This window comes from Mauremys mutica, chromosome 5 (genome assembly GCF_020497125.1).
Source record: "Mauremys mutica isolate MM-2020 ecotype Southern chromosome 5, ASM2049712v1, whole genome shotgun sequence".
Lineage (NCBI taxonomy): Eukaryota > Metazoa > Chordata > Testudines > Geoemydidae > Mauremys > Mauremys mutica.
Window position 1 is genome coordinate 19165949 of NC_059076.1, and position 14077 is coordinate 19180025.

The 14077-nt window shown below is 43.2% G+C and overlaps 1 protein-coding gene across 1 annotated transcript in view; it reads left to right on the forward strand.

Annotated features, from left to right (window-relative positions):
- The window catches only part of FRAS1 (Fraser extracellular matrix complex subunit 1), a 312388-nt gene that overhangs the window by 224209 nt on the left and 74102 nt on the right, over positions 1–14077 (forward strand). The window contains exons 31-33 of the mRNA XM_045017440.1: positions 1324–1440; positions 10305–10419; positions 10976–11113. Coding sequence (XP_044873375.1) covers positions 1324–1440; positions 10305–10419; positions 10976–11113 — 370 coding nt within the window. The remainder of the gene's footprint in view (positions 1–1323; positions 1441–10304; positions 10420–10975; positions 11114–14077) is intronic.

Sequence of the window (14077 nt, forward strand, 5' to 3'; positions counted from 1 at the left end):
CAACATGAACATTTGTGTACAATATTTGTTACATTTGGTTTACAACCTAGAAGCTATTACTGCCAGGCAATTAAGGTAATTTCTGAAGTAATTAACATAAGTGATAATGAGGAAGTTGAGAGTGCCAGATGTTGAGCAAGCTAATCTTTAATTTAATTGCTATGTTGCTGTTAGGTATATGCCTTTTGCATGAGTCAGACGTTTGTTTTTAGTTTCTTGGTGCAGTGACAATAATTGTATGAGGAGCCCTATAGGGAAAAGAAGCTACAGTGTGCAGTGTCACATCAGAAGATCATAATACATCTGTCTGAGTGCAGAACAGTGGATTGTGACTTCCTAGAAAAGGCAGGCGTATGTGTTTTCAACCGCGCTCTGGGAATTGTAGTTCAAATGACATCAACATAAACAGACCCTGTGAGTGACTAAAATCGTTTCAGTTTTACTCTTTTAGGCCCCGGTTCCGCAAAGCATTTTCATGCACATTCTCAACTGGAAGCGGGTGTTAAGTCCATTCTTACTCAGCAAACTGTTTTAAGTTCTGTTGAAATCAAGGACATACTGGGGCCTAATTCTTCCCTGGTGTTGAGCGCCGGTGTGGGGTGCTGAGCAGGGAAGGCAATGAGAGCTAAGGGCGGTTGCCGAATTTCAGGATTATTATAAGCTTTTCTAGCATGGTTTTTACACTATGTTTTAGTGTTTTAAAATTTTTGTAAAAATAATTTTGCTGGATCCAGGTGTTTATTTAAAAAAAAAAAAAAGCAGCAACTGCAACTGATCTGTGATGAGTTAGATATTAATTTCATCTTGGTATTGGGATGGTGGTATGGATCATCTTCCAGTGTGGAGCACAAAGTCGTCTTGTGCAGCCTTAACCTTGGTAGTATATTGTATCAAAGCACAGTACAGTCTGGCACCTACTATGTGAGTGCATTTGGATTACAGAGAAGCAACCCTAAGAGACATCTGGTTGAAGGTACAGTATGATTTTTTTCAGCATTTATCATCTAGTTCTACTGCTGGCTCGTGTTCTCAGGATCATCCGCTAACTTATCCTCCCAAAGCCAGGAGGAGATAGGGTGACCAGATGTCCCGATTTTATAGGGACAGTCCCGATTTTTGGGTCTTTTTCTTATATAGGCTCCTATTACCCCCCACCCCCTGTCCTGATTTTTCACACTTGCTGTCTGGTCACTCTAGAAGGAGGAGTAGGGGAGGTTAAGAGGAGGGCCTCAAAAGGCAGTTGTGTTTTCAAACACTAGCAGTTCTTCATCGTTGCGAATGAATTGTGATCAGGATTCCATTTGTATGATCTTGCATTTGCAGGTATCGAGTGCTGCTATTCCACAAACCCACCTGGAGACCCACATGTTCAACATTGCCATTCTCCCGCAGATACCTGAAGCACCACAGCTCTCACTTGGGTCCTCTCTCCATATGACTGTAAGTCTATCCCAAAGCCACTGACTAATTGTCACTGCATTTTTCCTTCTCATTATGGGAGTGCACAGAGACCAGACTTTGCCACAGAACAATTATCACTCAATATTGCTTCCTCTTAATGTTGTTCAGCCTGTGCATTGTACCTGATTCAAGAATCGAGGGAAGTTTAAAGAAAGAATGCTATACAGCTGGATACATAGTAGAAAAAAGAAAAGTGAAATGAATCATAGTCCGCTCAGATGCTGAAATGTAAAAAAAAATAAAAAAAAATAAATTGGAAAATTAATATGAATAGAGGTGATGGAGATACAGTTGTACATTGTAGAGGCTCTTAATAAAGAAGAGAAAGGAAGAAACTACTTTTAACATCTTTTCAAAGAATTCCCCCAGTTCTTAAACCCCCATGTATTAGAGAGACCATTGCAGTGGAAAAAGGCAAAAAGCTTTGGGTTAGAGAGACAATAACAAATAGATTTGATGAGTAACTGCACTGCAATCCATATTTACAAAGATCAAAGTCTGCTTGCAATGACAAAGTTCCAATCCATCAATCTGACACCAGAAGCATTTATTTATAATATTTTCCTAAAGCATTCAGACATGTCTATTACATTTCACTGTAAATTACTCTTTTTGAAGCATTGGCACTGGAAGTAAATATTGCGTTTTTATACCGTTTCATGTAATCTAATGCAGTTGTTTCCCTAATCATTTTAATTTGAAGAGACGCCTGCAAGGCTGGTGGGAATTAAATTAGACACACAACAAGCCTTGGAAAGGTTGGCAGGTGTATGTAGTGTACATGGCATATATTTTTGCTTTATTCTGCTGTCTGCTCTGTTCCTGTGAACTAGCAGAATGCTGTTGTTTGCCTGAATCCTCCTTGGAGTTCTGGTGATAGGATAACCCACTGAGACCCATGCTTTCTGCCAACAAATAGACCTAAGTTCGACTGTTTCTTTCTCCATGCAGACTGATACAAAGCCCACTGATGTCAAGACGACTCTTTTCAGTTAAGTCAGTTGGCATCAAGATCCACAAGTGTAGCACAGTGTAGGAAGTTCATGGTGCAGTGATGAATACAGAGAAACTCAGACCTTCTACAAACTGGGCCAAATCCGGCCTTGGCATAAATTGATGCAATTCCCATTAGCTTCAATGGGACCTGTACCTGATTCACCAGGGCTGAATTTGGTCCATACAGCCTGTTTTTGAAGGGTAGGATTGCTACTCACTCTTGTTATTTTCAGCATGACCCTGATTTTAAGATCATTTCAAAGCATCTTCAGGGAGAATTCAGCATCATTGTCTTGATGTTGGGTTGTGCAACTCCTGACAGCACTGAGCAAAGATGTTGTGACACTGGCTTAATGACGTTGTTGTTGTTAATATGCTCAGAAGTGTGCTGGGTACCTGTCGTAGGGGTGTAGCTACCCCGCAGCACACACTGCTGGCCACACACGGTACAGCGGGCTCTCCTGCAATTTCCTTCTCTGAGGTGGGTCTCTTTGGCTCTCCACATGCTGGTCTGTGCTGGAGATGGGACTTAGCCCTCTGGCCAAATCACAAGCAAACCTGCAGCAACAGTTCAACAAACAAAAAGGTTTCTGCCTCTTCGCCCACCCTCTGGGCCTTGCTCCCAGCCCCATTTTTGGCTCCCTGTGTGAGTTATTCTGGCTCTGAGACAGAGCACTGGGTCCCCAGGCCGGTTCCCTTGGAGTACCGTTCTCAGCCGCTTTGGGGCTCTGTTCCTTGCGTCCTTCCCTGCTGTGGTACAGAGCACAGGGCTGCCACGCTCGTTTTCTGGGAGTACTTCGTCTCCTGCAGACCCTGGCTCAGGCCTTCCACAGAAGCCTGCCCACTCCCTGTGGTTCCACCTCAAGATTGATCTCATTCTCAGTCCTTTTATAAGGCCCATATGTCTGCTAAGATGTCACCGGACTCTCCTTAGTCCCTCCACCTCAGGCTGGAAGCAGCTAATTAATTATGGCCAGGTGTGGCTGGCCCATCTCCTTTTGTGACATTGCCTTATGAAAATAAGTAAAGACCTAGTCTGTGCCACAGAGTGTCAACATGACCCAGCAAGTGAGGGTCATAAACAGACAAGTTGGTAGTGGGTTGTAATAAGGTCATGTGGTGATTAAGGCATGTGGACATCTCAATGGCTCTGCCACCCTGCCCTTCCCCCCACCTTGCTCACAGACAAGATGGCCGAAGTGAGGCATTAGGAGGGATTTGAAGGTGGCCTGGTGAACAACTTTGGGGCCGGCGTTCCAAGCAAATGGGAGATGGCTTGGAATTGCCTGTGAGAAAAGCCATTGCTGAGTGGAGGGGCTAGGAGAGAAGGTCGGAGCTGTAGGCAGGGGTGCATGATGCCTGGCGTTGGGAACCAGGGCTAGCCGTCTGAATGAGATGCACAGGCATGTCTGACCTTATTAGCTACTAATTCTTTATTCATGATGCGTTAAGTGCCTACAGCATGCTTGGCTCTGTCATAAACCCAGATAAAGACAGAGTCCTGGCCCAAACGACCTTGCAGATAGACAAAAACACACAGGGAGGATAGAGGTAACTTTAGATCTGCCTATTGTAGGTCCTTATGCAACCCCCATTAGCACGTCTCTGCATGCCCCACCACACCTCTGTGAAGTAGGGCAGTGCTGTTATGCCCATTTTATAGAGGGGGAACTAAGGAGCAGAGAGACTAGGGCCAGCTTTTCCAAGCTATTTAGGTGCCTAAAGATGCAGATAGACGCCAAGTGGGATTTTCAGAAGCGTTTAGGTACCAAACTCCCACTGAAACTGAAAGTAAATGGGAGTTAGGCACCATGGTGCTTTTGAGAACTCCACTAGGCTTCTTTAGGCATCTGCATCTTTAGGCACCTGAATACCTTTGAAAATCTGGCCCTTAAAAGACTTGCCCAGAGTCACACAGGAAGTCTGTGATGAAGCCAGGAAATGAAGCCAGGTCTCACAAGCCCCACCCTGGAACCATCCTTTCAGGTGTAATAGGGGTGGGTGGGGAGTTCTTGCTGTTTCATATTGGGTAGGTAAAGGATCAGTGCTAACCTGGTGAGTGATATACTGTGGAAGAGAGTAGTTAGCATGTGATTTCTTAGAAGAAATAGGTTTCCAGGTGGCAATGAGGGAGGAAGGCCTTGGGTCTGGGAGGGGATTCATTCCACACACTGGGGTTGGTGAGGCAGGGAGACAGGAATGGGTGAAGGAACTGAAGGGAGTGGTGAAACTTGGATCAGTGAGATCATCATGGCACGGTGATCTTATCAAGGTTTAAAATAAGGGCAACCTTCTGCTGGCAATAATAAAATCTGTTCAAGCTGTTATTTGGAGCAATATTCGGTAATGTATCTTTTCCCTTTGCATTTTTTTTTTAAACAAGATTCCTGGGGGAGGTGTCCGATTGCTCCATGCAATGCTGGATATTATAGCTAATTACACACCACAAAATCCAACAGTGTCATAAAAAATTGTGCTTTACTTGAGGGGGCTCATCACAACCTGCAAATGCTGCCTCTTTGTGAGACAAATATGCTTTGGAGACAATTACAAAGGGACCATAACATTAACTTTTCTCATCATAAAAAGACTGCACTTCCCATGTCAGCGTGATTGAGTTCTGCTAATCCATTTTCAAATGTCTAAATTCCTTCAGAATTAGACTGGCGTCTTTGCTGAAGAATGAGCTCAATGCTAAGTCCTTCTACAACACAAGATTGGTTTGACTGATCTGTACTAGAAAGGTCAAAGAAAGTTAAGTGAAAGTTTGACGATTAAGCTGGGCATGTATCTATAGTGTTTCCTTTTTCAATTATGCATCAAGTTACACCTTCCCCAAAAGATATGATTGATGAGGTGAGAATGTAGCTTCTCTGATGGCAAACGCTAGCTGAGTGTAAGCTGAGATCAGATTTGTGGGGTGGAAGGAAATTCTGTGATTGTTAAAGTGCAGTTTTATTCCAAAAAGTGGCTCTGTAAAATTGACACCATCGTTATCATGAGACGTGTTCTCATTCAGAGCCATATCTGCTGGAGTCAGTGCCAAAAAGAACTTTCACTGCCATCAATTTCTGTTAGCTGTGCAGAGCCAATGTAGCTAAGAGGTAGCAAGCTGAATTCTATTCCGTCATGTGCATCAGCAGCAGAATTGTTTTCTAAGTTCCTTTCAGGTACACTTGTGCAAATGTGCTGAAAACAGTGGTGTTGAACAGTGTCCTGAAATACTGATTTATTTAATGAATGGTGTATATTAGAGTTAATTTGCTCTTGCTTTTTACTCCTAGCTGTTTTTTTAAAATGTATTCTGTCAGGAATGTTTCTTTAATGGTGCATAATGGCAGCATCAAAACTATAACTTTAATCCAAGTAGGCTGAGGACAAATATACTCCCACAGTGAGCACTGGACATAAGGTTGGGGTTGTCTCTTTTTTTATTCATTGTGCTGTGTACTTGGATACAAGAAAATACTGTAGGAATGACAGGCTTAACATACAAGATAATCAATACACTTTTTCATCTGAGGATCTCAAAGTATTTTACAAAGGTAGCTAAATCTCATTGTCCTCATTTTACAAATGGAGAAACTGAGGCACAGAGAGCACATACAATTAGCCTGAGGTCATGCAGTGGCAGAGCCAGCGATGGACTCCTGGTCTCATGACTCCTAGGCCATTAGTCCATGTTGTCCAGAATCCTGCCTTCGGCATTCGCCAGTATCTGACACTACAGAGACAGGTAAAATCATACCTCGTAATAGATCTAGCCAGTTGTATAATACTGAAACATTCCATACATAGTCATAGAGTTTATGAACAGAAGGGACCACCAGGTCATGGAGTCTGACGACCTGTATATCACAGGCCACTGGCAACACCCAGCACCCGCACACTAACCCAACAACCAAAATTAGACCAAAGTATTACAGCCCATAGGGGACTAGCTATTATGTGCCACAAGCAGAGAGTAGGAGTGACTGAGGTTCACCAGTGACCAAGCACCTCCCACTGGCAGGGAAATACTTGTGAGACAATGCCCAGGTGATCCTGGCAAGTGACCCGCACCCACACGCTGCAGAAGAAGGTGAAAAAATCCCAAGGTCACTGCCAATCTGAGCTGGGGGACGACTCCTTCCTGACACTACATGTGAGGATCAGCTAGACCCTGAGCATGTGAACATAAACCAGCCAGCCAAGCACCCGAGAGAGAGAATTCTCAATACCACCACAGAGTCCTGTCTTCCCCATCAAGTGTGCCATCTCCAGCCATGTCTGTCTGTCTGTCTGTCTATCTATCTAATCATAGCAAAATATTGTGTTAAAAGAACATCATTAAGGTCGCAAAGTTGAGCACTCAAATGCTAGGAAAGTACTGGGTCTTGTGAAGGGATGGAGCATACTCAGTCACTCTGTGGGGACGACTCATGCCCAGGCCAATCACAGCACTAGAAGCCGTGAGAAGCTCAGACATGCCCAGTGAGGATGGAATCTTCAGAGATTTTAGCAATAAAGCTCTACCAAGTCTCTAGTGAGCATGTGCAAACTTTCAAAGGCTTGTAACTTGGCTGGATGTGGGCAGATTTTTACAGAGACGGTAACAGGTATGCAAAGGATCCCTCCCAAATGTCATGTCCCTGATCCAAAGCATAGGGGCTCTAGAGCATGTCAGAGTAAGGGCCACAAGAAACTTCCCCTCTAGCATTGTTCTTAGAAATGGCAGAACCACATTGGCAGAATTTTTTTTTTTTTTTAAATCAGCCTTATGTAGACACCCAGCATGGAAAATTTCCGTCCAAACAACTGAAGTTTGGCAAAGTTATAAGCAGCTGAAAATAGGGTCTTATATGGGATGCGTTGTGCAACCTCAGTAATAGGTGGGTGGTACTAGTCCCACTTATAATATAGTTATTTATATCCCATTGAATAATATTGCATATGTTCTCCTATCCATATAAATGTCTAACATTTTTTTTTAATCCTACTGTTCTCTTGGCCACAATATTATCCGCTGTAAGTAATAGATTTATTTAGGGAAGTAGTTACCTTTTCCAGTTTTAAATATGTGGTCTTTCAATTTCACTGAATAGCCCCTTCTTGTATTAAAAGAAAGGATGAATATGAGTCCTCAGTTTACCTTCCAGGTAACAAGGCTTGGCAGAATTCATTTTTTATTTTTATATGGTTTGGACGGATAATATCGTTATTTATTTTTAAGCATTTGTTTTTATATGTTTATCAATTGAAATTTTTGCAGATGCTGGAAGTAACGTTCTAAAAATTAAAACTTTCTAAGAGTTAAAACACCAACTGTCAACATCACATGTCAAAATATACGAAGTAAAAATCCTCCACTAACACTGGCATTCCAACCCTTTTTATATACACATTAAGGTGGGACACTAATAAGTTCCCAAGCAGCAGTTTTCTTACTTTGCCTGTCTGTAAATTTGGATTGTTATCAATGGAAATATTTTTTCATTGGTTTGTGTGTGTACGGTGAAATCATTATTTATTGACAGATAAAAATCAAATCTTTCCAAACCTACCTGTAATATTCATTATCTTATATATATCTATCATGTTCCCTCTTCATTTTTTTCCTCTAAACTAAACATTTTCAAGGTGAAGTCCTGACTCTATTGAAGTCAATTTCTTGGGAACTTCAGTGGGGCCAGGATTTCACTCCCAGTCTTTTCAATCTCTCCTCGTAAGGAGGTTTTTCCATTCCTCTGTTCTTTGTAGTTTCTTTTTTCTGAATCTCTTCTATTTCTGCTATGCAGTAATCAGAACTGAACATAGTATTCTAGGGTAGGCTATACCACTGATTTATATAATGCCATTATAATATTTTTGGTATTATAAGGTAGTAAGTAGACTGTACATGATATGGTGAGTGGGAGGAAAAAATTCTTCTTGATCCTCAGCAGGTGATCATCTTATGCTCTAAAGCAGGGGGTTTAATTGCCCATGTAATTAACTTAGCTTGAATAGATACAGATGTTGGTGATCGTGAAATGATCTGGGCCCTTTTAGGATCCAGATGGAGTATTTAACTCAGTGACCTCTTGCAGCAGTTTTCTAATGCCAATATACTGGCATTAGGAAAGGTTCAGAGAAGGGCAACTAAAATGAGTGGGGGTTTGGAACGGGTGCCATATGAGGAGAGATTAAAGAGGCTAGGACTTTTCAGCTTGGAAAAGAAGAGACTAGGGGGATATGATAGAGGTATATAAAATCATGAGTGATGTGGAGAAAGTGAATAAGGAAAAGTTATTTACTTGATCCCATAATATAAGAATTAGGGGCCACCAAATGAAATTAATGGGCAGCAGGTTTAAAACAAATAAAAGGAGGTTCTTCTTCACACAGTGGACAGTCAGCCTGTGGAACTCCTTGCCTGAGGAGGTTGTGAAGGCTAGAACTATAAGAGGGTTTAAAATAGAATTGGAAACATTCATGGAGGTTAAGTCCGTTAATGGCTATTAGCCAGGATGGGTAAGAATGGTGTCCCTAGCCTCTGTTTGTCAGAGGGTGGAGATGGATGGCAGGAGAGAGATCACTTGATCATTACCTGTTAGGTTCACTCCCTCTGGGGCACCTGGCATTGGCCACTGTCAGCAGACAGGATACTGGGCCGAATGGACCTTTGGTCTGACCCAGAACGGCCGTTCTTATGTTAGTTAATTCCAGTGCATTAAGACTCTCATACATCCACAAGTTATATATATAAAATATGCAGTACAGTGTGCTCACACACCACAGTGGCTCTTTGGAAGTGTTGCATTGACAATGTTCTTGTAGTGCAGGAAACAGTATGCCGTTTTAAAAGGCTTGAATAGAAAAGGAAAAGCTGCTATTCCTTGACATTTCCATGGAAATTGCTGGAAATTTTTCAGGATTTTTTTAAAAAAGCAGATTCACTCAAAACATATCTGACTAGACCAATAAGCTGGCTAGGGAATGACTTGTACCTTCACCCAGTAGTTTTAAATCACGTTTATTATTTTTTCTTCCTCCATTCTGCTAAAAGTGTGTGTGGGGGGGTGTATAAGGAGTACTGCTCTGAGGCACATATCCCTTTCTGCTTCCCCCTCGCTCCAGCGTGGGGTAGTAATCTGCAGCGAGGCCATGCCAGGAACAAGCAGTGACGCCCTGCCCTGTCAGCTCTGCTGTACTGGCTGGTGTGTTTGGATGGAGGGCGGGGGGAGGAGACAGAGCCAAGACTCTGTTCACCCCTGGCCTACCAGTCCCCAGACAGAGCCAAGCTCTGTTCACACCTCCGTTCCCAGACCAAGCCCAGGTCAGGATAGCCTGCACAAGAGTGTAAGGGACGGCGGGGGGAGGGGAGGGTCTTAACTTTCTTGCATGGACGTAAAATCTCCGTGTAGCTAATCTCTGATTCCCGCTGGTTCTCTGGAGAAAGGGAGACTCCTCACTGATAGTGAAATAAAGTGCTCTCTCTCCTCAGTGATTAATACTGGCCACTCCTGTAGCCCCTTCCCTGTGAGACTCTCAATCTGGTTTACAACGTTAGGTCATAGGTGGTGAATAAGCATTCTGCACTTCTGTACTTTTAACCACTAGTGAACCCCACAGCACCTCCTAAAGGTAGCTGAGTATCGCCCCATCGGACAGATGGCACAGTGAGATCAAGTGACTTGGCCAAGGCTCTCCCAGCACGTCGCTGTCAGGGATCTAAATGTGTAACTTTAAAGATCAGGTATTCTGAGACTCTTGTGTTTAAGGACTGGTTCCTTTGGGGAACAACTCTCTCAATTGATTTGTTATGTTTCTGAGCAAATCTCCAGGTGCCACTGGCTTTTGTGTTCATTGTATAATGTGTTTTTTAGGCACTGGAGGATCGGGTGACAGTGATTGAGCCGCACCATCTCTCCTTTGTAGACTCAGAGAGTCCGAGTGGGAAAATCATGTTCAATGTGACTGTACCTCTGCAGCCAAATCAAGGCAAGATGTGATATTAATATGCTTTTTTTTTTTTAAACAAAAGTCTTAGTGCTGGAGGCTAAGGACTTCTGTGCTTTTATTGCCATTTCTTCTAAGTTCTCTAGCTTTATCCAAAGTATCTGTCTGTACAGGCAGCTATTAATCTCTCTATCCTCCTTCAATACTTTTCAAACCATCTATTTCTCAACCTGATTCCTTCAGTTAGCAGAGGAGTGAGCAGTGCCCAGCCAGCTTTCTGTAATGTCAGTGTCTAGAATACATTGCACACTGCACCCAATGATTTTGCTCTTTTCACCTCTCCATCCATAAGCATCTGCAGTGCTTACTCAGTTAGAAATCTGTGTTTAATTCCCAGTGTCCTCTGTTAGGTCCGAAGAGCTGTACTGTGTGCGACTGCAGCCAAATGGGCTGTGGCCAGCTGGCCCATTCTGGAGAACGTGAGCAGAGATAACATTGAAGACATAAATAGCACTACGGGGGGTGGCTGAGCCTTGATTGTTTAGTGTTAAAAATGAAATGGATGCCTCTTGTTAACATGAGCTCTCTGTCTCTCTAGGAATCGTGGAGCACAGAGACAGGCCTCTCTCCCCAGTCAAGTATTTCACGCAAGCAGATATAAACCATGGCAAGATTGCTTACCGTCCACCCGCTGCAGCTCCACACGTCAGAGAGATTATGGCATTCTCTTTTGCTGGTAAGAAACACCAGCACTTCACTAGCTCTGTGTCAAGAATGTGGAACTATCTCCACTAGTTCCCATTACAGACCTGGGTATGCCTCTTCCCCTCTAAAAACCTAGCGTGTTCTCTCTGTTATGGGCCAAACCCACTTCCATTAAACAATGAAGATGTAGTCAAGGTGAGTTTTGCCATTGACTTCAACACGAGCAGGATTAGGACTTGAATTACTGTGAACTCTTTACAGTGGAAATGCTGAATTGTGAAACTGAGATTGTTCAGAAAGCTACGGGTGTCATGGAAAATGATGCCACAACGTTCTGCACTTTGAACTAGATCCTGGCCCCATGGGTATCAATAGGAGCTTTTGGCAGGGATATCAATAGTTCCAGGATTCCACCTTTTATTTTTTGTCACCCATGACAGAAATCTCTAATTATGGGACAGTATTGCAAAATGCTCAGTGCATTAGGGGAATTTCGTGACTGCCTTTGAAGCATCTGGCATTGACCCACTCTCAGAGATTGAATATTGGAGTAGATGGATGGATGGTAACTGTTACTTTTCTGTATTTTGGATCTTTGCCCCATATTGTGTCCTCGTTTGGGTATGGCAAGTTGAGAAGTGTGGGATCATGTTACATGCGTAATTCTGTAGGCCTTATGCCAATACGGTATGCAGCCAAGTTCTTTCAGCTGAGACAAATCCTTATGTTAAATACCATTGTTCAAAGTGCATTACGTACATTTAAAAAGAACGTAGGGCCATGTTGTCCACTTGCCATCAAGAGGAGCTCTGCATGTGGAATGAGAGTAGGATGCACCATTTAAAATGTTCTTCAACCACTCAAGTTGTGTTATGGCCTGATCGTTTTCTAATCCTGTAACTCCACACAAAAGAGTCCCTCAGAATGTGGAGATAAACCAATGGAAAGAGGGGGCTTTCTTTGCATCCTGGCCTGGGGCTGTCTTCCAAACGTGTGTGAGTGTAGTGGAAACCAAAGACGACAATGCGCAGGCGTGCAGTACAGAGGCTGTGGGGCCAAAGCAAGTTCCTTCTTCCTCAAGAAATGGTTGCGTTCTTACTGACGTTCAGTGTCTGTTGGGCTGTTCTGATTGTGTAGTGGAATAAGAGGAGAAATAAAGCATGTGATATTTAGAAACTTGTTTAAATTTGACATGGATAGATTCGGGTTGGCCCTTGTATGGGTGTGGGGGAGAGGATGAGGGAGACCCTCATTCCCCTGCTTCAGCACCCAGTGCAAGAGCCATTCACAGTTGCTGTCTCCGTGCTCTCCCTTCGCACACTGCCCCAGACAGAGGCAGTCAAGCCGTGGCCCATCCCTTCCCTTCCCTTCATACCAAGATGTTGCCTCCCTAGTTGCACATGGGAAGTTCAGGGACAGAGTAAGCCTCCCTCATGCACAGTCTCTCCACGGGCACCAGGGAGGATGAGGCAACACTCTGTATTTCCCCTGCTTAGAGCAGTGCCCGTCTGGCACAATCTAGCCCTGAGTGTTTTAAATGATTTTTTTTTAATGTTCTATCATAGAGGTGTATGGTGCCTCACAGGTTACAGGCAGCAGAGAGTCCTGTGGCACTCAGTATTCACCCACGAAAGCTCATGCTCCAATACGTCTGTTAGTTTATAAGGTGCCACAGGACTCTTTGCTGCTTTTACAGATCCAGACTAACATGGCTACCCCTCTGATACTTCACAGGGTACAGTAGCTCTGTTTGTATTGGAGTGGTTAATTCACTGGTTGTTACATATAGTACCAATTACAGTAGAACTTCAGAATTATGAATACATCGGGAATGGAGGCTGTTCGGAACTCTGAAATGTTCAGAACTGAACAAAACATTGTGGTGGTTCTTTCAAAAGTTTACAACTGAACATTGACTTTATACAGCTTTGAAACTTTACTATACAGAAGAAAAATGCTGCTTTCCCTTTATTTTTTTAGTAGTTTACTTGTAACACAGTCCTGTACTATATTTGCTTTTTTTGTGTGTCTCTGCTGCTGCCTGATTTGTACTTCCGGTTCCAAATGAGGTGTCCAGTTGAGTTTGTAACTGTGGTGTTCATAACTCTGAGGTTCTGCTGTAGCTTTTCTTCATGGTCTGTATGTGCTGAGCTACTTTCTGTTGTAAATAAAGGTGTAGAAATTGACTCAGTAACAAGTGAGCAACTCTGTATTTACTGATGATGGGTGGCTGTGCTCTGTAGTGTTCTGAATACTGGAGCCTCATTCTGAAAAGACAGCAGAAGATGAGTAACTCACAGGAGGGCTGGTGCAAGTACAGGCAGGTAAACCCCACCCTGCCTTCTCACAATGTGCAAATCAAGCAATAGCATTACTCTGTCTGCAGCAAACTCGACTCAGTCAGTGAAATATGATGGTGAATATTAGCACTCCCTGATTTGCAGAGCTGTGTGCGCCAAGGAAATGAAACCTAGAAGCAATTATTAGTAAATCACCGGGCCTGCCAGGGTATACAGACACCAGTTTATGCAAATCCCATTTGTAATGTTGCCTGCCTTGCAGCATTGAATAGCAGAACATTTCTCTGTTAATTGTATTAAATTCCAAGTTCTTAACAATTACAAAGCATAGTCCAAACAGTTAATATTTACACTGGCCCTGGAAGTAGGGAAGTATTAGCATTCCCGTTTTACAGATAGGGAATCTGAGACTGAGGGGAGCTAACTGCTACACTCTCAAAAGTTACCACTGATTTCGAGTACCCATCTTGGGACGTCTTGTACCTACTGCTTCAGAAGAGCTGAGTTCAGTTCAGTTGGACTTGTCAGTGCTCAGCATTTCCAGAAACCAGGCCCAAGATGTCTCAAATTAAACAACCACTAAGGGAAGTGTTTAAACTCGGTGGCTTTTCCGAGGCCGCACAGCAAGCAAGTGGCAGTGCTGGAATTAAAACTCAGGAGTTCCTGACTGTAACACCCAGGATTGAAGCATATGT